We start from the raw sequence: 23,918 nt of genomic DNA on the forward strand, positions 1-23,918 counted from the left end.
CAACACCTACTGCAATTTACTCTCTTAATTGAAATACATGTGCTTTAGACTTCTCCTGTTCTCATGCAAGTATCTTCTCCCTCTGTACTTAAGGCTGTGTGAAACCATAGCCAATCTTTTTCAACATATCCTTTCCGTGGTTAACATCAGAATCTTATTAGAAGTAATAGCTATGAGAAAGAAGAGGTAATTTTGGAATGTTTTAAAGATTTTGATTAATAAGAGTTCCAGGTTAACAACCCAATGATTCCTCAGCCACTGTATTTCATACAGAAAGAAGCCACACAGAAGATGGCTAACCAGTCTTAGCTACCTTCTTCTGCTGAATATCTATCTAATCACTGCAACACCACATAGGGCTTCTCGTGAGACATGACAACAATGTCACTACAGACACAATTTCAGACTGCCTTCTCCCAGCAAGCCCAAAATACTTTCTGAAATGTCTGATGCGGCCGACAAAGCAGTGGCACAGTAAGGGGAAGGTTACACAGCTTGCCCACAGCACTTAGAGCCTCAAATGAGTTTTAAATAAATTACTTTGAATTATCTTTTGTTTTCTTGCTGATAAGAGCATACCTTTGTCTTAGAACACACATTTTTCCGTCTGGTCTCTCCAATATCCTAATCCCAAAAGTCATCTTTGTGGGATGTGTTTAAGTAAGACCAGATATATATCCAAGGCCTAATCTTTGCATTTGCAGTTCTCCATATGGCATTCCAAGAATGCAACCAGTTCTCTATTTAAATAAGTGTTATTTTACTTTTTGTAAAGCTATGCAGGGAAATTAAACACTGATGATGACCAGTCCTACTTACACTTAGGCTTGTAAAGATTGAATAAAGATGCATTTATGTTCATAATGCTAAAATAAGCAAAAGAAGTCCAAGGACTTTTCCTTGTAAAAGTTTACTTCTTCACCTATCCAGCCTAAGAAACAAAGGCAAATAGTTGAAGTACAGTTATTTCTTGCCTCTAAAGTGGAAGGTGATGTTCATGGAGAATTCTACCAGAAGCACCATAATCCAGCAACTGTAGATTGTATCCAGTATTGAATTAAGAGAGTATTACCACTAAGGGTCCTTAGGGAACATCATATACTTCCACTCAAACATACCTATCATTATGGATTTTCTTAATTTAAAAATGAAATGCAGCAGACAACACCAGTAATAATTACCTTTATGATAATGCCACAACCCATTTTATTGCTCTGAAAGTCAAATATATTTATTAAATCTGCATAAATTACAATATTATTAAACTGTAATTTATGTGATACTGTGTAAATGAGAGACCGGTTGGGCCTTTTTACAAGTGTGTTCAAGCAGATAGGATGTAATTTATATTTGTATGGTGATTGTACTTTTAGTTTATTTAATAATAATAAAACTATTCTAAAAATATAGTAAGCCATTAATTGAGTATCACCAACACTATAAAATCAACCTTCTATAAAGGAAATGTGGATGAGGCGGCCTTATCTCTTGCTGCTTAAATAAGGTTCAGTTCTCTTGTGGAGACAGTTTTAATCTCATTCAACTGAAAATTTTGTTCAACAGTATTTAATAAACCCAATACTACCAAGAGACACATATGCCATGTAGAAATACCATTTACTGGAATAAGTTATATGGCACATTTTTCAGAATCAGTGACTGGTGACAGGCTTGTTTACAGCTCGTTAATAAAAAATAGAGGTATCACTCCTGCTGGATAACAGTAAAGTTTCTTGTTTACATTTCCTTCCAATTACTGTAATTGACCCATAACTCACCACAGTTCTGGGCATTTATTCTGAACTTTGCACAGAATGCAGTAACAATCCTTCAGAGTGGCAGCTAAATACGTCGGGATTAACATCGAGCTAAATATTCAAACAGAAATTACACCAGCATTGTAAGCCAGGGGTTTACCAGAGGTTTTATGCAGTTTATGGATTCTTATCAGATCTGGGAAGATAGAAAGGGTAAACAAAGCTCTGTCACAGATCTGTGTTCATCTCTCTGCTAAGCTGGAAATGTAAATCCTACCAAACCTAAAAATCTGGTGTGAGAAAGAATTACATAATAAGTTTGGTCTATCTATCTCTGTAAGCTTGTTCTCAAATTAAGCCAAATAAAATACCAATAATTTAAAGTAACACCACTTGGCAGCAGGAAAACACTGCCCCAGGAAAATGAGACTGCATGGTTGGTTGTGCAGAGATGCTTTTCCCACCCTGCTTTCTAGTAAGGTTGCCATCACATGGGAACTTCAGTAAGGACATTAATTCCTGGCCTCCAAAAATTGCAAGATTTCTGCAATCATCAGATATGAATCAAACTAATGCTTGGACAAATAATTGTAAATGACACTCTGCCCTGGAAATCCAGCCTTGTTTTAAGCAAAGGCAGAAAAATACTTTCTGTGCTAGAGTTTGTGCAATACACCACAGCTGTTGAGCAGTCTCCAGGATTTGTATGACAGTCATTGACTACAAAAACTCTTCCAAAACTGTCCTAACAAATCCTTACATTGCACCATGCAAACTTCATCCATCTAGCAGCTGCTTTAAATTGTTTTTCAAAGTAGATTTCTCTTTTTATATAGCAATGGAATAAACACAGACTCTTCTAATTCAGTAATCAGGACAGATAATTATACCTCCTTAATTGTTTTCTTTTTCCAGCTTAGGTTCGTGTTGATAGGAGATGGTAAAATTAGTCCACGAGCCATCTGAAATTTGCTGCTTGTTGATTAAAGCCTTAATTGATTCAGAATGTTTTACAAATGAATCTCTGAGTTACTTTAGCATCCTGGTGGCATATTGTAAAAAAGAAGGCTCTCTCTCACGCGCAAACTCCCCTTGTGAATGAGAATCACATTCCCTTAAATCCATAACTGCATGAACAACTTGGTTGTGTTGCTGTCAGAATTCATGGTTTGGTAGAAGCAGAGCGAAGCAACGAAACGGGAATCACTGACAGCAGAAATCCACTGTCACTGGCAAAGGACTCTCGTTCCCTCGTACGTTTGTGTTATAATTTCTGAATGGACAGCATGGAACACACTGCTGCAGGAAAGAAAGAACTGCTGTCCTCATTTTCTGCAAAGCTCATCAAACTGAGATCTACAAGCTGATGAAGCAATGCATTTGCAGCCATTTGTGCTTCCACACCTGTCCCAAGACCTGCACTCCTCATTCATTTCTGCTCACCGTCAGACAGCTTGGGTGAGCTTTGCACCATGTTTCCAGGCACTGCTACCTGGGTTTCTTTCTGAACCACAGATTCTAAAGTTCCTGTGGTGATCAAAGACAAAAAGAAATGACATCTTGCACTGCGTTTAGGGGCTCATTGGAAGGAACAGCCCTGGCACTGAAGGCAAACCTCGTCCCTTCATATTGCTCAATTAGCAGAAGGCAAAGTATAAGGTGATGCAAGCCTCTCTTCTTCCTGCATTAATTGTTCAGTACAGCTCACTTTTACCTCATTCGAAACACAAACCTACTGCAGTAAAGAATGAGGTGACAACTTAAAACACTGCTGCACACTTTAAGAAAGAAAAAACAGAATAAATAAAAAAAAAATAGAAGAAAAGCCCAAACCGCTCAATCTCTCTGTGATGTATTTCAAAAGCTGTACAATTGCACATTCATTCTATTCTTTGCAGCATACACTGTCTACAATAACTCCAGTTGTCACTGTCTGTCCTCTTTTTGTTTGTTTGTTTGTTTGTTTTAATAGATATGTCTGAAAAACATAATTGGATGCTGAAATGACCTAAATTGCAGAACCATTTGATTATAGGCCAGTGTTCTTCCAGAGATCATTTCTCCTGGAGTCAGAAGGGCCATCAGTGCAGGCAGGTTTGCTAGTTTGCTGTTTATGCTCACTGGCAAAGCTTTCTGTAAATCACAGAGCTTATGCTGCACAGAGGAAGTTAAATTTACTATAGAAATTTCTGGTTAAAAGATGTGACTGTTGGACTTTTGCATCACAAATATTATGTAAATTTTATTCATTTCTACTGAATATTTTTTTAAAAATCCACTGATTTAAGAATATTTATGGTAATATGTAACTTCTTCAAATTCAAGGCACAGATGACTTCTGTACTTCCTGTTCCTCCGGTCAATATCTCATGCAGCTCATGTAAAAACTCTGAAGACAGTCAGATGTCAGCCAAGTAAAACTGAGAGTAGGTACGAGATCCACACCAAACTTAAATAAAATAATTAGTCATTAATGTTCAGGCTTTAAAGTTTGCAAAAAGGATTGTCTGCTGACTTCATAAATCTCTGATTTAAACCCACAGTCTCCTTCTCCTGACAAAAAAAAAACAAAAACAAACAAACAAACAAACAAACAACAAAAAAAAAAGCTTTATATATTGCTTTAAAAGCAGTGACATAAACCAAGCTTGCAAAGCCTTGGTCCCATTATTCATGGGAAATTCTTAACTTGGATGTTTTAAGTTTTACAACTTGGAAATATTTTGACAAAATTAAAAACACCTCAACATCTCTCTGGTATAAGCAATGAAAGAATGAAAAGAGAGTAACCAAGAATGAAGCTACCTACCTGCATCTGCTAGCCAGACTCCAGGTAACTGTTATTTCATCCTTCCCCATTATGAAATGATATGTGAGCAGATGCACTAATTAGAGGTCCGACTCTTTTTTCATTACAAACACCTTCTGAAAGCCATTGCTACAATCTTGTGGAAAAAAACCCACAAAGGTTATTTTGACAATTACACTGCCTTCCCATCTTTTAACCCCACAGGAGGCCCTGTTCAGCTGCCCAGCTGCCTGCCCCCATGGCACTGTGGCAGTGCTGTCAGTGCCATCACAATCTACAGCAAAACACCATTCCTCTGCTCCAGACTGGGTTTTGAAAATCAATGCTGCATTATTCTCAGGATGGGAATTCAGCACTTAACTCTCAGAACCAAGAAGGTCTGCCAGATCCCATAATATTTCTCCCCAGCAGCCTGTGAAGTGCAGATTGCCCTCTTCATCACTGAGCATATCTGATCTGTCAGGCACAGTTTAATCAAAGGCTATTCCTCTGCTCATCACATCTAATGCATGTTGTTGTGTTTGTTAGCAGCACGGCCAATAATACTCGTTTGCAAAGGAACGCAGACTCTCACTGTTACAACATGATGTATCAATCATGTACCAAAGTAATCAATACCCTTCCACAAAGCCAAAGGGCAGCTGATAATCTGAATTCTATCGAGATACCCTCAATGCTAAACAGTCTGCCGCATCTACTGAGCTTATATTTCACACAGGGCACTTTGTGAGGAGCTGCAGGTTTAAAGAGTTGAAATTCACGTGTCCTGAGATTGCATGAACATAATATTGTCCTATTTCAACCAACTGCTTCTTTCTTTGAAAAAAGTTTCTTTCCCCCCCCCTACTTCATTCCTCGTAACTTTTTGGGCACCATCTATTCAAATGAAAAGGTGAAATTTGTCTGTCTGCAGTAAAAGAGAAGTATGATGTATGTGGTTAGACAATCTGCTCCTTAAAACACACACTTTCTGCACTAAGAAAGAACCAATGAGAGATATTTCAGGTATTTTTTAAATAGCTTTTTACAATGCTCTCATAATGCAAACCTTTTTGTCAAAGAGCCCAAAGACCAATTCCTATGCCAATATGGTTAGAAATAAGCATTATTGCAGTGGAATAAGCAGAATTCACTATTAAATTTACCAAGGGAATATCCATAAATAAAATAATATTAATTTAGATGAGGAATCAATAGACAGCAAAACCACTAACATCACAACGGCCACACAATTCAGGTGAACCAAAGAATTGTCTGAAGGGAAAATGATTAAACAAATGACTCCTGTCACACCAAAGGTAATAAGCAGTAATTGCACAGCAGATTTTATATAAATCTCTGCAATAAATCCCGTGGCGTTTTGCAGTTCAAGAGCAGCCCGGATAGTCCAGCATGAAGTTTGAGAATCAATACAATAATAATCCACTGAAGTATAAGCAACCATAGAAAATTGTTTTATTTGAAAGCATGAAATTGGTCGGAAAGTGATGAGTCTATAATCACAATATGCACAAGAAAGCACTCCCCTTGGGGCTGTAAGTTCACAGCCATTTGGTATGTGCAAACTTTCTGTACATTTATTTAAAATATATATACATATATATACAGAATAAATACTGCTCAAAACAAAGACATTTATCTGCCTTCTCTTTGTTTCTTTTTGCCTGCACCTCAAATTTCCATTTTAAACTACGGAACAAAGCGAAGCTTAGATTAAGGTTCCCAGCTAACCTTTGCTTTGTGAGATAAAGTTCCCTGAATGAAATTAAGCCACTGCACGGTAATTCTTGGCCTTGTTCCATGGCGATGTGGAAAAGAACATTTGTCATAATTACTTATAATTGGAAAAGAACAGGAAGAGATCACTGTTAATTGCACAGCACTGCACATGTATGTTGGACACTGCTCAGCGATCACTGCTCAGTGGTGACAGTGATGGACCCAAAAGTGCTCCATCCAGCGGGGTGAGACCCGTGAGGCGTTTACAGAATGGAACAGTTCTACCTGCCGACACAGCAGGTCCATTTGAATTACCTTGTGGTTGGGTGGGTTTGGATGAGCACGGCACGTACGCTAACATGAGAATGCAAAACACCCTCTGCTGCAATTACCCTCAGCATATTCTCTTTTCGCTTTTGCGGGCCTTTTTAGCTTGCTTTTACAGGCTTGATTTAATATTCATAATCACCTTGAAAAGGCCATCTGCAATTTTAATCACTCACTGCCAATTACTTTCAGTAATAGCTGTGCCAGCCTTGCTGTCAGCGATCTGACACCCAGGAGGACAGGGACGTTCCCCAGCAGCGACAACGCACAGCACTGCAGCCTTTCTGGGCCTTCCCTGCCCTGACCGAACTGGGCTGTGAGCACGTGGCTTTGCAGAGTGCATCCAAATACATCCAACATGAAGGAAATAAGCAAGCTTGTATTGTTATCCCTCCTTAGCGCATTAGGAACAAATGAAAATAAAAATCACTACTGCACAGAACTGCTTTTCCTTCTTCAGGCAGCAGAACTGTCCGATCCCTGCAATATATCCCCTATCCACGACAGCCGTCAGCTGCTTGTTCTTCAGCACATGAACAGCAAACACAGTTGGACAAATCTGATATCAGTTCTGTACGAGCTGAGCCTTAGGGACCAGGACACTGTGCATCTTCCTGGCTGCCACATCCCTTCTGTTCTAGCACAGAAAACTCTCAGTTTGTAACAGATACACTATTTAGCTATGATCTTCTCTCAGATTACAGGTGTAATTTTGTTCCCACGTGATATAACTGACATGATTTATCTACCATAAAAATACAGTTTATGACTGAGGATTGTTTTTGAGGTACAGAAAAAGACTGTGTGTACAAATAGTTCAGTGGCTTTATTACCTTACCATGCAATTTGTAAGAATCAGAACTTGGATTGCTTTGATGTGTAACCACCCCAAACTGAGAAGAACAAGGATGAGCCATGCACACCCTGTGCTGGCACCTTACTGCTCTCACAGTACAACCAAGAGGGCAAGGAGCCAATGAGGATTTTGGGTATAGCAGGTGAAGCAACCAAGGTCAGAGTCAAATTTGAGTTTCTCTTCCTATCATAAATGAGAGATGAAAGTTCAATTATTCTGAATTACTTGAAAATTGATAGCAAGTTCTTACTAAGATCTCAATGAATTTCCAGTAGTAAACATTTTTGTTAAGAATTGGAGCAAAAATTGGTTAGCCGATTTCAAAGGAACGCAACAACGATAAGTTCTGATTTACACACTGACCCTCTCCTCTGCTGAACTGTACAGCAGCAGCAATCAAATACAATGCCTTACCATAACGTGCCTACACAAAGGAGATGATTTAAAGCTGTACAGGTGCCATGCAACTGTGCATGTCTTGAGTCTGAAATGCTTATTTTGCAGTTGTTTCTTTTTTTTCCTCCACTAAGACATAGATAGGAAGTCCTATCCTTGTTTAATTTTCCTGTTCTCTGATATATGAGGAGAAGAGATTAAAACTATCTTTAATATGAAAAGTTTTGAAAATGATAACCCTCGAGCTACCATATGTTTATGAAAGAATGCAATGAAAATCAGTTCCTGTAAAGATGCTGGGGAGTTCTGCCATGCAGGCCCTCAGCATGTGAATTACAATAGTTAGGATACATTGAGGCTTTTGCAGTAAGTAAGTGCAGAAGTCATTCTATTAAACATCTGTTTGGAACATATTTATCATTCCTAATCTATACTGTATATGAGACATTTCAAACTTGCCTAACACAACGGCACTTTAAAGAACACTCAGATAGATTCTAATTACTTTTTTTTTTTCATTGCAGAGAAGTTCTACTCCTATGAATAAAAAGTGACATCATGCTAATTTATCCACTTAGAAGTAAAGATGCTTCTCACTTTTTTTATTAACAGTAATATCTTTATATCTTTTTAGCCTCTCCTTCACAGAACAGCCAGGACAACTCCTGTCATTGCAGAACAGCACAGAGCTGTCATAGCACTTATTACACAGGTATTTTTTCCCTCAGAATGTGTTTTCCATCTGAATAGCATGCTTAGGCTAAGGTTCCCTACACCCTCTCAGTAAGGTTTATCAACTCTTAACAATAATTTAAACACCCAACTAGGAGTTTAAAACAAGAGAAAGATTTCAAGTCAGATACTTGGAACACTTCTGGAATGTAGCACAACTGAAGGGGATTCGTTGGAGATCAAAAGGTAATGCTCAGAAAGGATAAATTGACTCTGAGAGTCTCAGAGTCTCAGCTATTCCTTTTAAAGCTTCAGAGTAATTATATACACTGAAACTCAAAGCCCTCTACAAATGCCTACAAATAGCTGTATTTCTTTCTCCTCTAAGTTTTTTACAAAGTGCATTTATCTTGTCCATACCTGATAGTGAAGAAATGAAGAGTCCTAGGGAAAGGATATTTTGCCAGCCCCACCATCCCACAAAGGGAACCAGCATTGGATGCTGCTTTACTTTCAGCTGTTTAATGATTTCTACTACTGTTATTTATGACATCTACTTATGTTTATTTATTGTGCCCATTTCCTAGTAGGTAATTTTAGTAGCATTGTCAGTATACATTGAACAGATTTCCAAAGATCCAAAAGCATTACTTAAGCTCACAGGTACGGACAGGAACTAATTAGTATTTGAACAAGAGACAGAAGCAAATTAGTTCCCTTCCTGACTGCACTGAAATAGAACAAAGAAACCAGACAGAATTAGTCTTGTGGCAGAAGGCAGTTAAGTAGCAATTGGGCTATGCTATCACTTTTACCATTTTCACCCCAGAAAGATGACTCACTCGAGTGCCCAACACCATCTTTTTCTGCCAGATGAAACTAACATTGATTTCAACAGCTTCCTTTCCATTTTATCCCATGCTGGACCACCAGGACAAGCTTCACTATGATGAAAAGCTCTGAAGAAAAATATTTTCTTTGTAAATTCTGAATTATTTTAAAGAACTGTAGGTCAATCAGTGACATTAAGGAGCACACAACTGAACTAGCAATACCTTTCTGCCCAGAAAAGTTTTCTGACATTTCTCTTATGTTGGTCTTCTAACAAATCATCATAGTTTGTTCAGGATGGCATTTTCCTGGATAGCATGTATAATTGATGTATGTCACTTTTTATAAAATGATTGCAAGGTGGATTCAATTTTCTTTTTTCCTTGTTTGTGTCCTCTAAGAATCTCTTATCTCCACATATCAATTACAGAGCAGTGACAGAGATAGGATACAAATCACTGCAATGAATGTAACAGCAAAAGTGATTAGAGATAGGGAGAGATTAATTGCATGTGTCAGATATAAATAAAGGGTTTTGAAGACAACCCAGGATTTTGAGAGAGTGTATGTATTCCCAATCTCTTACAAAAAGAATAACCAGCCTTGCAAAAAGACAAGTGTGGAAGTTTGGTTAAAATAATGAGATAGATTTCAGAAACTCTATCGTATGACATTTTCTCAGGATGCCTAATGTCTGTTCATATGCCAAAGGAACATGCACTCACTGGTGTGCATTTGCCCAGCTCCACAGGCAAGGGACAATTCCCTGTAATAACAAATGTTGTGTAAGTGGCATTAGCTGGAAAAGGAAGGAACTATTTCCATAAACAATGCATTTAAAGCTTTCTACAGTTGTTGAGCTACATGATGAAAAGCAAGCATCAGACATGTCAGTATATTATATGTTGATTTTGGCTGTTCACATTCTCTTCAATAGTAAGACTGAAAAAAAAAAAACTAAAAAAAAAACAAAAAAAAAAAAACAACAACCATACAGGAAATTTATTCTAATGCCTTTCCATTCCAAAAAGACATCATCAGTTGATTGATATATTTAAAATATTGTAAGGACTCTGAGGAAAATCAACTAGAATCCATGTTCTACTAGCAGAGCAGAAACAAGTCTCTTGGAAGGGGAGTTGTAGCAGATAAAAACATGCATCATGTGTGCCAATAATGTCATCAAAAATAGTCCAAAGAAAGAGGAAGAAACTGGAGACAGATCAGCCTTTATGCTATTTATCAGAAAGAGCACTGATAGAACATTTGAGCAAAGCCAAAGCAAAGTTCAAGCTGCCACAGATATTCCTCATCTGATCTTTATTATTCCTGCAGGTTAGCAATATAGGATTTTAACCATAGGTTTCCCTTTATACCACTACCATTAAAAGTGTGAAGTTTTCCTGCGAGGAGAGAAAAGGCAAAGAACTATGGAAAAGATCTGGCAGTGAAATTTGGAGTCCTAGAATGTTGTTAAATTACGATAAGCTTCTATTTCTTCCTAATGCATGCAATGTGATTCTACACTGCAATACAGTGTCCTTCTCTCTGTAGATAAATAGGGCAAACCATTGGGAACATCAGCCTTGAACACAACTCCTAGTCCTGAACAAAGCTTAACTTAAAATTTGTTCCAATGTTATAAAAAACAACAATAAACTTTTAACATTAACTCAATGTACTCCTTTTTGTTACAGATATAATACTTCAGTGTATTTGACTTAAATATATGCATCCCAAAAGCACAGCTGAATTGTATTCTATTTTCAAAATAATCAGAAACAAAAATCTCTGCTTAAAAAAAAAAAAAAAATTTATGCCCCTTAGTATGAGAGCAGATCGGAGGTACTGAAGAAAAAGCATCAAGAACCATAGCATTTTTCCAGGGTATTAATGATGACATTTGCACAGATTTTATCCTTAACATTCAATTCCAAACCCCAAACACTGCAACAGCCTCATTTAAATTAGCTTTCTGGGTAACAAAGTGAGGGCACACATTTACTCATGAAATTACATGTGACAATTGCTGGGATATCTTTCCTGGAAACTCTGCCCACAGAGAGCAAAGCCTGTGCAGAAAACAGAAGAGGAAAAAAGCGTCATTCTTATAAAGAATGCATTCAAACCAGCGGCTGGGGAGCTGATGCATGTTCTGTTAGACTTCCCCTGTATCTGATCAGAACCTCAGGTGTGTGCAGTACAATTACAGCACAGAAACGCATTTGTTTCATTTCTTGTTCCTTTCCCACCTATCACCAAATTCCCCCCCCCCAAAAAAAAAACCACAAAACCAACCAGCAACAAAACCCACAGAAAGCAATGCTACATCGAGACATCCGTTCCACCTCAACGGTACTGACCACAGAGCCTAAGTGAAATAAATCCCCTCAGCATGAACTAAAAAGAGCTTGACAAGTTTATAGAACTTTGCCTGAATTCGACCTCAGAACAGAAATCTCTGCTCTCTGGGGGTTCCTGCCCACTCCTTTAATTCTCCCGACACCTGAAAGCTGGAACCAGCCATGAAAAATTCACGCAGCAGTGTGTTTCAAACATAGCCATGAAGGATCCTCAACATCTGCTGACTTGAGCAAACCTTGATGGTTAATATGAAAAATTATGTTTGCGAAATGCTTTCTTCCGGAGAGGAAAATGTCTGCTCAGACGCTTCTGAGAACTAATCTTAACAAACCTGACAGAAGGATGTCAAAAGTGGTATTGCATCAACTGCATCAATAGGTGAAGCAGCACTATTTTCTCTACTTCTTCTCCAACAATGTAAGGAGTATTTCACTTTTAGTGCCACTGGAAGTGACCCAAACATCTTGAGCAATCATGGGAACTTTTCTTTATAACAGTCTGAAATTGAATTCTTTCCTTCTGTAAAATTTTGTTTTGAGACATGAAATTGAAAAACAAAATAGGCCTCAACCAGAGACAAACACATTCTGTTTAGCCTCATGTCAGCGCCTACCATTGCAGAATGAAGTGTCTTTTCATAGCAACAGGGGGAGCTGGGTGGAATATGGCACCCTACTATTTCAAATTAATTGCAGTGCAACCAAGCCAGAAAATTAATGTTTAGTCCCCAACTCCCTCTTTTTTTTTTTTTTTAAAAAAAGCATTGTCAATGCTCAAGGGAAAAATTTATCTTTGTTAAATGATAATTGGCTTTATTGTCTTTGACTCCTCAGAAATGCTGGCTGGCAAGGTTTTTAAAATATTCATCAATCTTGTTTTCTGTTTTTACAAAGCCTGCATTGAAAAAAAAAAAAAAAAAAAAAAAAAAAAAGATGTCAGTGCAGAACATTCTGCATCTCCCAGTATTATGAATAGGTCTAGAGACCACCTAATTTACTAATAAATCTATTGAAGCGACATGCATCTCAATATTTCACAGCTTAATAAGAAGGTCCAGAAGCAAGGCCCCAGATTGCAGTTCCAGATGATTAGCGCTGCAAAACCATTTGAAGCAGGAGTATCGAAGCTGTCAGAGCAGCTTACACACAGCCACCCTTTGCAAACTCACCATTTAAATCATCTGCTCGGGGACACTTGCTCAAATTCTTCAGAAAATACTTGGAAAAAGCTCTAAAATAGCAGTGCACACTGTTAAAAGTTTCTACGACTGGGGCAGCGGTGCTCACATCTATAGCACTGCATTGTAGCTAATAATAGGAAAATCTCAGCAGGGCTTTTCAAACTTCTTCTAAAGTGACACCAGAGTCTTGCTGCGTCATCTTGCAATAAAATAACAAGGACACTTGCTGCGTGCGTTGCAGCGAATAGCTCAGCCAGCTCCTTGCAGAAATAAAAAGCTCCCTATTAATTCTTTTTAAACACTTCTTGAGTTATTGACTTACATACCAGAAATCCTTGCAGTTCCAAAACCAAAAAAAAAAAAAAAGAAAGAAAAAAGAGCATCTTCATAGATTAGTGGCATAGACTAAAGAAAAGTGGGTTTTTTTTTTTTGAGGGAAAAATAGCAGGGGGAGAGTTAGGTTTGGGGCTGTTGTCATTGTTTCTTAAATTCTACACTACAACAACAACAAAAAGAAACCTTGGTGAAAAGTTTCTGAGAAGTTTATTTGATGGCCAGGACTATGGCCCTCGAGGAAGTAAGAGTTTCATGATGGCCTTACTTCAATGAATATTTCCACCTGTAAGTGCCCTGCCAACGCTGGTAAGACCAGACGTGTTGTACACTTCTGACAAGCCAAAGTCTTGAGAAAGGGATCCGACCATCTGTGCTGCAATGTCTAACTACAGAAGAATGGGCAAGAAAGAAAAGTGCTTAAAGAGTCAAGGACCATTTTAAGACATCAGCTAACTTACTGATGAATAGATGGAAGCAGGGAAGAACATTAAGGATTTCCCAGTCGTTTTTATTGTAAAGCAACCTGTGCTAATAAGAAAAAAGGCTGCAATGGATCAGTGATAGGTCAACTATCACGTCTTGTTAAGCTGGGAGGTTCTAGAAATAAAGTTGAAATCCTCTAAAGAAGAAAATTTACAGAATTTTCCACAGGGAGCAAATAATGCATTGGACTTGATTAAAAAAAACGGGTTTTGCTACTATGTAATAGTATTACTGTTACTATTATTGCTACCAAAGTCTAAGCTGTCAGACTTGCCTGGCATTGTTTTCTTATTTACAAAGGTGATGAGGACATGTGGTTAAGAAAAGTCAAGATTTTCAGTGGTATACAGTTCAACTGATTTTAAGAAATTTCTGACATTTCATTCTACAAGATACACCCCCAAGTGTGCTGGCTTCTGGATATCATTTTGATTTCACTGGATAGTTTGGTATATTTTCCAGACATTGTTCAAACTCCATTTACCTTCAGCCACAGTTCAAGGCTTTGAATGTGATCTGCAGTATAAAGCCTTGTAACTCATGCTCTGCTTACTTGAGGACTATCCCTTCATCCTAGAGCCAGCCTCATGTTTGGGAACAGAGCAGGACAACTTTGCTGTCAGACTGATTCTGTTGATGTGCTTTTCATGTAGGCTGGAGTCTAATTCCTTCCTTGAAGGACATTGGCATAACAAGCTGTGCATCTCTAACAGTGTTCTCTGTGGATGACTACCCAGGGAATTATCTATAGTTTTTTCCTTCTGCCCTCAATAAAAGTGGCAATGTGCGCCGAGTCATGTCGCAAGGTTGCACTCAATTAATATATGAATGTACTCACACAGAAATTGGATATTCCACTTTACACTTGATATAATGAAACTGTTCTGTTGTTGTTTGTGTTTTTTTTCACCCTTATTATTATTGATTATCTTAGACCTGTCCTAACAGAAAATGAAGTGCCATCAGTTTTAAAATCTGATAAACTTCAGACAGTTCAATGTAATGTCTTCCAGGCTCAGGCGTCTCTTTAAGAATCTGCTTCCAACTACTTGCTGAAATTATTTACTACTTTTCTAAAATATACCATCTTTCTGCAAGTGTTGCCCATATGCTCACCCAAGACCATAGTTTTGCCCAACTGTTTTGTTAATAGACAGAAATAGTTTATTCACTTCTATCTTTCTTTTCTTCCTTCCAAAGTTCATGATGACCATGTCAATCTAATTTTCTTTACAAACACCACAGTGTAAGAAAGGCCAAAGCCTTTCTTTAACTCACACAGCATTAAACATACAGCTTCAATGTATTAAATTCACTTCTCAGGTTTTAAATTGTCCTCTTTGGCTAAGATTCATTCTAACAAGTAAATCCATATTTGACATTCCATCTTGCCCCTTTCCTATTGTTCACATCCCAGATAGATTTAGCATTCATAGTATCCAGTCTGCAAGCATTTTGAAGTGTTTTCTTTTCCACATGCTGGTACTACCTTCTGCTTTGCATAGAACTTGTTACGCAAGCGTGATCACAGACTAATCCTAGCATTAATTAAGATATGAAATTAAAGTGGAAGTACATTATTGGTCACATAATAAAAACAATACAAATTTGCTTTAAAAATGAAATTACTGAAGTGTTTGCAAACCTCTTTATACTGTCAGAAATAATAATGTTTACCATCTACATGCCGTGGCACAGATAGAATTCACACAAGTGGATTTGCAGTATTATTTCCAGTTCGGGAGAATGTGCAAAACCCATGAGAAGTTCATTTACTGTATAAACATATCTGGAAGAAAACATGGGATTGTTTCTCCTGCTCTCTGTTACACCATGTAAATTCTGCCCTCAGTGACTCTGTGCACAATGCGCTGCTGGACCCACCAGCAGGGCTCCACTGCTTGCTTAAGAACAACTTTCCTTGAAATCTGATGAGGAATTTTATCAGAAAATAATATTATTTTAGAAATTGTTTCATAGGAACGTAACATTTTTATGAGCTTCTGACAAACATAAGAATACTATGAACACCAACGTGAGAGGCTTCCTTCCCAAAAACCCAGGCTCCCAAGTTTTGTTCCTCTAAAGAAGATAGCCACGTGGGCTGTCTCAAATCTCATAATTTCCCAGATCAAAAGGCATCTTATCATGCTAATTGGTCTGGAGCTGAGAATCCTACATCCTCTACAAGAATAAATGAAAAAAGCAGCCTGTCTATAACACTGCCAGCCTCATAGATGATTTAACCAATCACCTCTTCCTTATCTCTACAATCAAATAGAGGAACAAGCTCCCTACCTCACTGCCACCTTAAAAACACCTCTACTTAATACCCTCAAAAGGAAACAAATATTCCTACATTGTAAAAATATTGGTTTTACACAAACATTTACCAGATGCTTAACAAAATTTTACATCCGCACAGTTTCGTTGAATGTGCATGTTCACATACAGTGTGCAGAAACCTTTCTGACCCCATTGCCCTAATGCGTTTCCCTCCCCTTTGCTGTAAAGTCCACTTCTGGAATGCCTCTGTAATGGTAGGTGTTAATACAATTTGTGCAATGTAAAATAATAAGTTATAACAATGAAATGCATGTTCCCTGGGACTCCACGATAACTCCAGGTAAAAATAATGTCAGAGTCTGGGAACAGACTCATTAATAAAACTGCACTCAGAAGAGTGACTTGTTTACTTATGCACAATGGAAACCAATACGTTATCAAAGCCTGCATTAAAAAGAAATTACGATCCCAACTTCACAATAAACAGCAAAGAACATCATCACATACCTGCCTGGCACAATATAACCCCCCAGACAAAAGGCTCCGAGGCTGATTTTGCTCAGGCTCACGCTCCCTGAGGTCTCTCTGATCACCCAAGCTGTTCCAAACCAAGCAGGAGAAGAAGATCTCCTTCAAGGACTGAATCCTTTCTTAGAAAGGCTCTATTAGGGCAGAGCTTTGTGAACTCCTCCTGTAACCTCAGCACCACGGCACGTCTCCGTGTATTTGTCTACTTACTCGCTATGCTGAGATGAATAAGTGGGCTTGTCTTGTTCTCGCCATTCTTTTCATTGACAGCCTGGACATAGTAGCCTCCTGCATCCACCACTGACGTTGCAAGGATCACCAGCTGATTCTCCAGCGTTATGGCTCTGTTTGGGAAAGTAAGAGACCGTGCTGAAACCAGAAGAATGGCATTCACTGTGCAGAAACTGTACAGTATTTCAGACTTGACAGAATCACATGATACTCGTTGGCAAGATGTTAGGAGATCCAAAATAACCTCATTTCAAACACATTCACTACGCTTTAGATATGCAATGCTTTGAGGCTTTTTCTCAGTTTAGATCACGTAAAATGTTTATGGTGACATTCAAAAAGCTACAACATCTAAAATGCAAACAGTTTAAATGCCTTTAAGAAGTTACACATAAAATGGCAAACAAAAGCAGAGGCAGACAGCCTCACCCCGCATGGATGTGGGCTGACAGTCCCAGCACACACCAGCATGATGCTGGCGCTATTGGGAACCTCCTCAACAGGTGAAGCTATTTAAAGGCTGACACTCAGGAATGAGGTGGCCAGCCAACACTGAGCTTCCCTGCCTGTCTTCCTTCTGCTTCAGCAAGGTATTTTTAATGTTAATAAGTCAAAATTATTTGGCCTTGAAAAAGTGTTTTAAAGCATAGTATACTGATGTTCACATACAGGAGCTGGTATAGGATATAACAATGAGAAAAGTGTCCATGCACTGTGTTTGTTGCTCCTATCTCTTCGATTTCCTAATGTGGATACAAAGAACAGTGAACTTCTATAAGTCAGTAGACACCGACTGAAAAAGATCTGAAGATGTGAGGCTGTATTTTCAGCTCTGGTGGTGGTATTGAAGTCAGTCACTGCACACCAGCTGAAGATCTTGTTTGTAGTATCTTTACTGATGATGATTTTTATTATACTAAACTGTAAGAAATATCTCAGTACAATTTCTTTTCTTTATTCAATGAACCTGTAATTGCTTAATTGACTTAGAAAATCAAAGGCAGTGTGATAGATTTACGGAGTGGGGATATAAAATGCAATTAATATGACATTTGATAAAGCAAATAAAGATAAAAATCCAATGAAGTGCTAATAATTGAATATTAAAAGACAATGCAATTACATTAATTCTGAAGGATGCAGCGCTAGAAGAGTTCTTTGAAAATACTGAAACACATTTCAGACTGCTTTGGGAGAAGGTGCAGCTGAAGCTGAATGTTTTAAAGCTGATCTCCAAGTACAGGTGAGAAGCACACTGATACCACCCCTATCTGTGGGCAAAATAACATTTGTTGTGGGTGAAATGCATACACATTTCAAAGTTTACATGAGCCTAAGTAGATTTGAAATGAAAAACATCCATGCAGAAAGACCGAGCATAACTTCTCTATTCATTTACATAGAGAGAAATAATTAGAGGATAAAATAGTAGTAGAAGGCAATTCTTTGGGGTCGCCAGATTCCACAGAAAGAGTCAAAGGTGTTAGATTCAAAACCCCAACATGAGTTGTCGATAATTAAAAATTCTGAGAAAAGCCAAAGGTTTTGGTTTCAACTCCTAAAGACAGGCAAGGGTAAGGTACAGCTGTGCAGAGGCCAAAGACTTGGAGTTCTATTTAGATTGAGAGCTGTGCTCATCAGGAAAATCAATTAGTCACGTTTTAAGGACTCATTAATGCCAATGTTTCCAAACCATCTGAAGATTCATGTCACAGCCCTTATCAGGGTTGCAACCATATTTTGCACAACAGCTGCACAGAGCGCCCTAAAATTGGCTTCACGCATTCCCCTGGGTTCACTGTTTGTTTTCATTGTCTGTTATAACTTCTACGTTATGACAGCACCACACTGATGTTTGAAGGGAAATCACATCCCGGCTGCTCAGCTCACTGGCACGTTTGAGGAAGACAACAGAGCAGATGGAGAGGACCTCTCAGAAATTCATACCCAGTACAGATTTGATGAAATACACAAATATTGTTGGTCGTTGTTTTTTTTTAAGTGATATCAAACTTAATCTAGTGTTTTCAAGACAGAACTACTAGCAAGTAAAGGAAACAGACTGATCCCTTGGGGTTCTTTACACATAAGGAAGGGAGTGTTTTAAATCATATGTTTTGATAGAAGATGCTTTAACAGCCTCCAGAGCTCAGTGGAAGCCTGTGGGGAACAGGAGCCAATACATACACAGTGATGTGCAGTGTGTTGAGCAGCTATGGGGGTGCCATGCCAGTATTTCCATGCCAGTATGCCACAACAGCACCCACAGACTACAACGGATGGATCTCAAAGTGAAGGCTTCAAACCCTGCCCATGATGGACTGCTTGCCCAAATGTCCTGACACGATAGGTGGGAAAGCATAGGAATGATGGAGATCTGTAATGTTATCCATTCAGTTCTAAGGATCTGAAGACGTAAATAGAAACATCCTGAGTTTTTCAAGACTTCCATTTGCTGCAGCCAGAATTAAGCATTTAGAAATGCTCCAGGTTTTTTAATTGCAGACTTCTGAATTGCCCAGTACTTGGAAAAACTGTGGTGCAAATATCTCTGAAGTTTGATGGAAAGCTTTTGGAAATTACGTGAACATCAGGCTGAGCCTTTAGAAATAATGATCATTTTCTGAAGTGCCGTTGTTAAAGTGTTTAAGACAATATGTTTGCAGTTAAACTTTTCTTGCTCTGAAAATTGGATCATTTATGAAAATACCAAAAATGAACTCTGTAGTATCTTAAATAGGTGGATTTCATATTACAAACCATTATTAATGGAAAATATGAAAATCTACTCTCCAAGTAGATAATGCAGAGAAGTTGGAAATGCGTTCAGTGTTAGCCTACCAGATTACATAATAAATAGATAGCACTGCATTACAAAAACATCACCAAATGAAAATTGCACAGTGACCTGGTGAAGTTTTCTCTTAGAAGGCAGCCATCTGCTCCTGAGCAAGGGTGTAGTATTTTAGCAAATACAGCCTGCACAAGGCCTCTTTTCCTCTAGCTAAAACAAATATCAAATCCCTCATTACCAGATATTGTTTACAGAAAGACCTCTGCTGCCCTTATAAAACTTTTGCTCCCATAGCACAGCATGAGCCGATCTTTCTCCGGGAGGCAGAGCCCACCCAGCAGCAGTGATGTTAAGAAGCAAGGGAGAGATGATGGAGCACTGACACTGCAATTACTGAGACGTCCCCAATGGAAATGCCCTTTTGAAAAAAGGCAGAATGTTGCAGCTAAATCACAGCTGTGCAGTGAAACCCTGAGTCAGGGCAGTGCATGCATGGCTTAGCAGTGAGCATTTCCCCACTCGTATGTCTTCCAATTCTGAGGGGAAATTATTAATCGCAGTTATTTAAATATATGCAAACAGTGCATGTTTATCAGGTCTCAATCACAGCACAAAATATTAGCATGTCTGCTACAGAACATGTCCATAGCAACAAAGCAGTAAGAGCTGACTGAATGCCAAGCTTATAGAACAGTACTCAGGTTTCAGTTATATTATGACTGCAAATCATTAAAAATAAAAAAATATATACCTACTCAGCTGCTGAATATTAAGTACAGCCACAAAAATTAATGCATTCATTTTACCATCAATGTTAGTTTTTAGCATCACTTCTCTAACTAGACCATGCACAGCAAGCGGTTCTGGAAAGGGACTGGGATTTACTGGTTCCAAAAGCAAATTTGGATTAAACAAGAGCAACAAAGCAAGCATGGTGACCCAGCACAGCCTAAGTACCACCCTGCAATAACAGCAGCCCAGCTACTGACAGCAATGCACAAGGGTGACATCTTGATTTTGGTACATCTATTTCTAGGACGAAACAAGAGAGAAAGCAGGATTTCATGTTCTGAGCCTGCCTTCCCTGTTCTGTAGCACTGGTATTGGAGGTAAAAAGACCTTGGTTTAGGAAGGCTGCTGAGATTGTGCCCCACGTTGTGTCATGGGCACATTGTGCAAAGCCCATCCTGTGTACAGTGAGCAGAATGCTGGGTGAAGCCCTGCCAGACTGGGCACTGCCATCACAGGGAAACCTACAGGGCCTGTATCTGGCATGGCTTTGTTTCACATTTGCATCAGTACCTGTTGACTATACACAGACTTCACTTAACCACAGTCCCAAATGCTCTGGGACACATGGTTAGAATTCCAAAAAATGGACATGCATTGAAATCATGTCACAATATTGAAGTTTGCAATGCAATGTACAAGTTCAAAATATCGTATGTGAAAAGGACTAATTGAGTGCTGAGCTACGAGGCAGGATGATGGCTTTGATAGAAGCTTTAGGAATGCAAACAAAATAAAAAAATACCACACGAAAACAGATTGACCCCCTTGAAAAAAGAAACAATGAAAAACCAAAAGCTGACATCAAGCCCTGAACAGCAATCCTGAAAACACAGTATGCAGGAGAGGACTCAAGAAGCATAAATCTAGTCAACAGACACACTGTCATGTGTCTTAGTGTGTCTTGGTGCTTACATACAAGGCTGCTGCGAAGAAGTACCTCTGATTTAAGCAGAACTATCAAAATCTGAGTCTCGTAAAAATCTTAGCAGTTTGCCCTCGGAAAATCTTATTTCTATTCTTTGAGATGGAGGTTCCCAGAAGGGACTCTCAGATCAGTCGTCCCAAACTTATATTTAAAATCATGCCCATATCAAACAGTTACTGGTCTAGAGATAAAACAAAACAAAGCCCCAGATAATCACTACAAAACTGATCATGAAAGAGATGTTTGCAGAAAGACAATGCTACCAGCCCAGGAGCAAGCAATTACAACACCCAAACAAGGAGCAATATTCGTAAGTGCACTGCTTATCTTTAAACGTTCTTTTTCTCCCCGTAGATTTTCAACAGCTTTAATTCTTATTTAATACAACTTACTTATTATCATACTCTTTCGACAGTTTTTAAAAATTACTATTATTAAATGTTAAGTGGCAAGGCTTAGTGCAGCTGATAGATGTACCTACGTGTGCTTCAATCACAGCTCTTGGGTGTTGTTATCTTACTGAACCACGCTGATGAATGTTTGCCCCAGCTGCAACAGCAGTTCTCTAGCTAAAGCAAAACCCAACTTTCAAGATAAAATATGCATCTCAGTCCACAACAGAAACCAAAAACGTGGAGCAAAGTAAGTCAGTTTTCTCCAGGCTGCTCTTCATATAAAATTGTTACTGAAATCAAGACATTTCTGTGTAAACAGAGTACCTATCATCTTCTTTCTTTGTTATATCATATAATCAGCACACTGAACTCCACATCACTATCTGTTGCTATGGTCATAGCTAGCAACCACTGGAAAGAGGAATAGTGCAAAATTTAAACAAAGCATTGCAGTTAGAAAGTATCACAGGTGGTTGATCTACACAGCTGGCTGACTCCATTGACAGCAAGCACAAAGACTATTTGTAACCATTTGGGATTTTATAAACCAATTTGCAGATACAACTAGACATGAATATTGCTCCACTCTGACATTTCTCCCGAACTGATAATTCGAGGTGTTGTATTTATTTTGTTTAAAACACAGATTATTTTTTTTTCCTACCCTGTGAATAGAGAAGTTCTATTACTAAATTGCATCTTCACTTCTGATAAAATATGTCAGCATAATGGTATGTGCTATCATGGTTTGTAGTCAGGTATTAAAGAGTTTCCTGCTGAAGAATAGTATATCTTCATAGCATAGGCGTACCACTGAATAAATACAAATATGAGGCATGACTGCAAACTGCACTAACCATAAAACAAATTAGCAGTGGCACAGCTCTGTCACAGGGCAATATGCTGCAAAGGTAATCGATTTCACAAGAATGACAGAAAGAAAACTTCAACCTCCAAATAGCATCTTTAACAGATAAATTTGGACATGCCATAACTTTGCCTACTTAGATGCTTCCAGCCTCTGTTTATTTATGTTTTTGCATTACTTTATTCCCATTTCTGCCATTCTATTCTTAATTCCACACTCCTCTAATTTAAAATTTTCTCTCTTCTCCCATTGGTTAGCTGAAAATAAGATTTGACATGGCTGTTTCTGGATGAACATACCTAGTCTCAGGAACCCAAAAGTCTGTGTCACAGCAGCTGCAATACCCACACCATTTGAAAATTAGAATTCAAATCTCAGATCAAAGTAAATTTCTCTCCAAAACGTTGGGTCAGTTTTCTCAGTTGAAGCTATGCCCATACGACACATCAGTATACTCAGAGCTGATACAACGCTTTCACAAAAATCTGGCTATAGTCATGAAACACTGCAGAACAGCAATGATGAAACAGCCACACATACTGGTCTTACAAGTGAGAAAAAAACATGAACAAATAATATACAAGTATGTTGAAATACATTGGAGAGTTTCATTGGATAGGAAAATTTGGAGAGCCATAACTTACTACACACTTGTTTTGTAGAACAGCAGGGAATGCCAAGCTCCAGAGCTAACATCCATTTCTACGTGTTAGCTCTCCTCTTATCAGTACGAAACCTTTGTTGAAACAGGTTGGATATGGTAAAAAGTAGCATGTGACCCAAGCATGAACCTCTGCTGCTGCAACTTGCACAAAGCAGTGTTACTGGGCAGCACCAGAGCAATTTATTTAGACAAGTTTTACTAGGAAAGATAATTAAAGATTTAGTGGCCTGAGTCAATACAACAGCTACTGCTATCTATGTACAGTACTGCAGTTTGCTGAGACCAGCATTTGTGTTATTGCTGCAAATTCACAGCACAATTTTATTGTTCAACAGCGTAGAGGTTTGCTGTCTACATCAAAATAGGGATCTTGTGTACTCATTTTTACTTGCACACCATAAAGACATATATTTTTGCTGTACACTGTGAATTGAGCAGAGGCCTGGGAGCCATGCATACCCAGGTTTTTGCCAGTGATACGTAGCCTTGAGTCAGTTATTTAGCCTTTTGGTCTCCATGTTCTGCCAAGAGAGAAGAAGGATAATACACATATGTATTTCTTTTTGCTGAAAAATTTATCAAGAAGCTTAAATAGTTAATACCTCTAGCACTCAAAAGATGTAGAGGATTATGCAAGTGCTAAATCTTAATGCTCTTTTCCTCTTTGCTTTGCAGTTTGGCAGTAAGGCATTTTGTTTTGACTTT

At 38.4% G+C, this 23,918-nt stretch overlaps 1 protein-coding gene across 6 annotated transcripts in view; it reads right to left on the reverse strand.

The window, feature by feature from the left end:
* SDK1 (sidekick cell adhesion molecule 1) overlaps positions 1–23,918 on the reverse strand; it is a 359,812-nt gene that overhangs the window by 181,713 nt on the left and 154,181 nt on the right. For 5 of the 6 annotated variants that reach the window (XM_052679608.1, XM_052679609.1, XM_052679606.1 and 2 more), the window contains exon 5: positions 16,755–16,888. In XM_052679608.1, coding sequence (XP_052535568.1) covers positions 16,755–16,888 — 134 coding nt within the window. Of the gene's footprint in view, positions 1–8,956; positions 9,064–16,754; positions 16,889–23,918 lie in introns of those variants that run through there. The other variant, XM_052679612.1, reaches the window with a different exon arrangement.

The sequence above is a fragment of the Tympanuchus pallidicinctus genome, unplaced genomic scaffold, assembly GCF_026119805.1.
Source record: "Tympanuchus pallidicinctus isolate F22 unplaced genomic scaffold, pur_lepc_1.0 scaffold18, whole genome shotgun sequence".
Classification (NCBI taxonomy): Eukaryota; Metazoa; Chordata; class Aves; order Galliformes; family Phasianidae; genus Tympanuchus; species Tympanuchus pallidicinctus.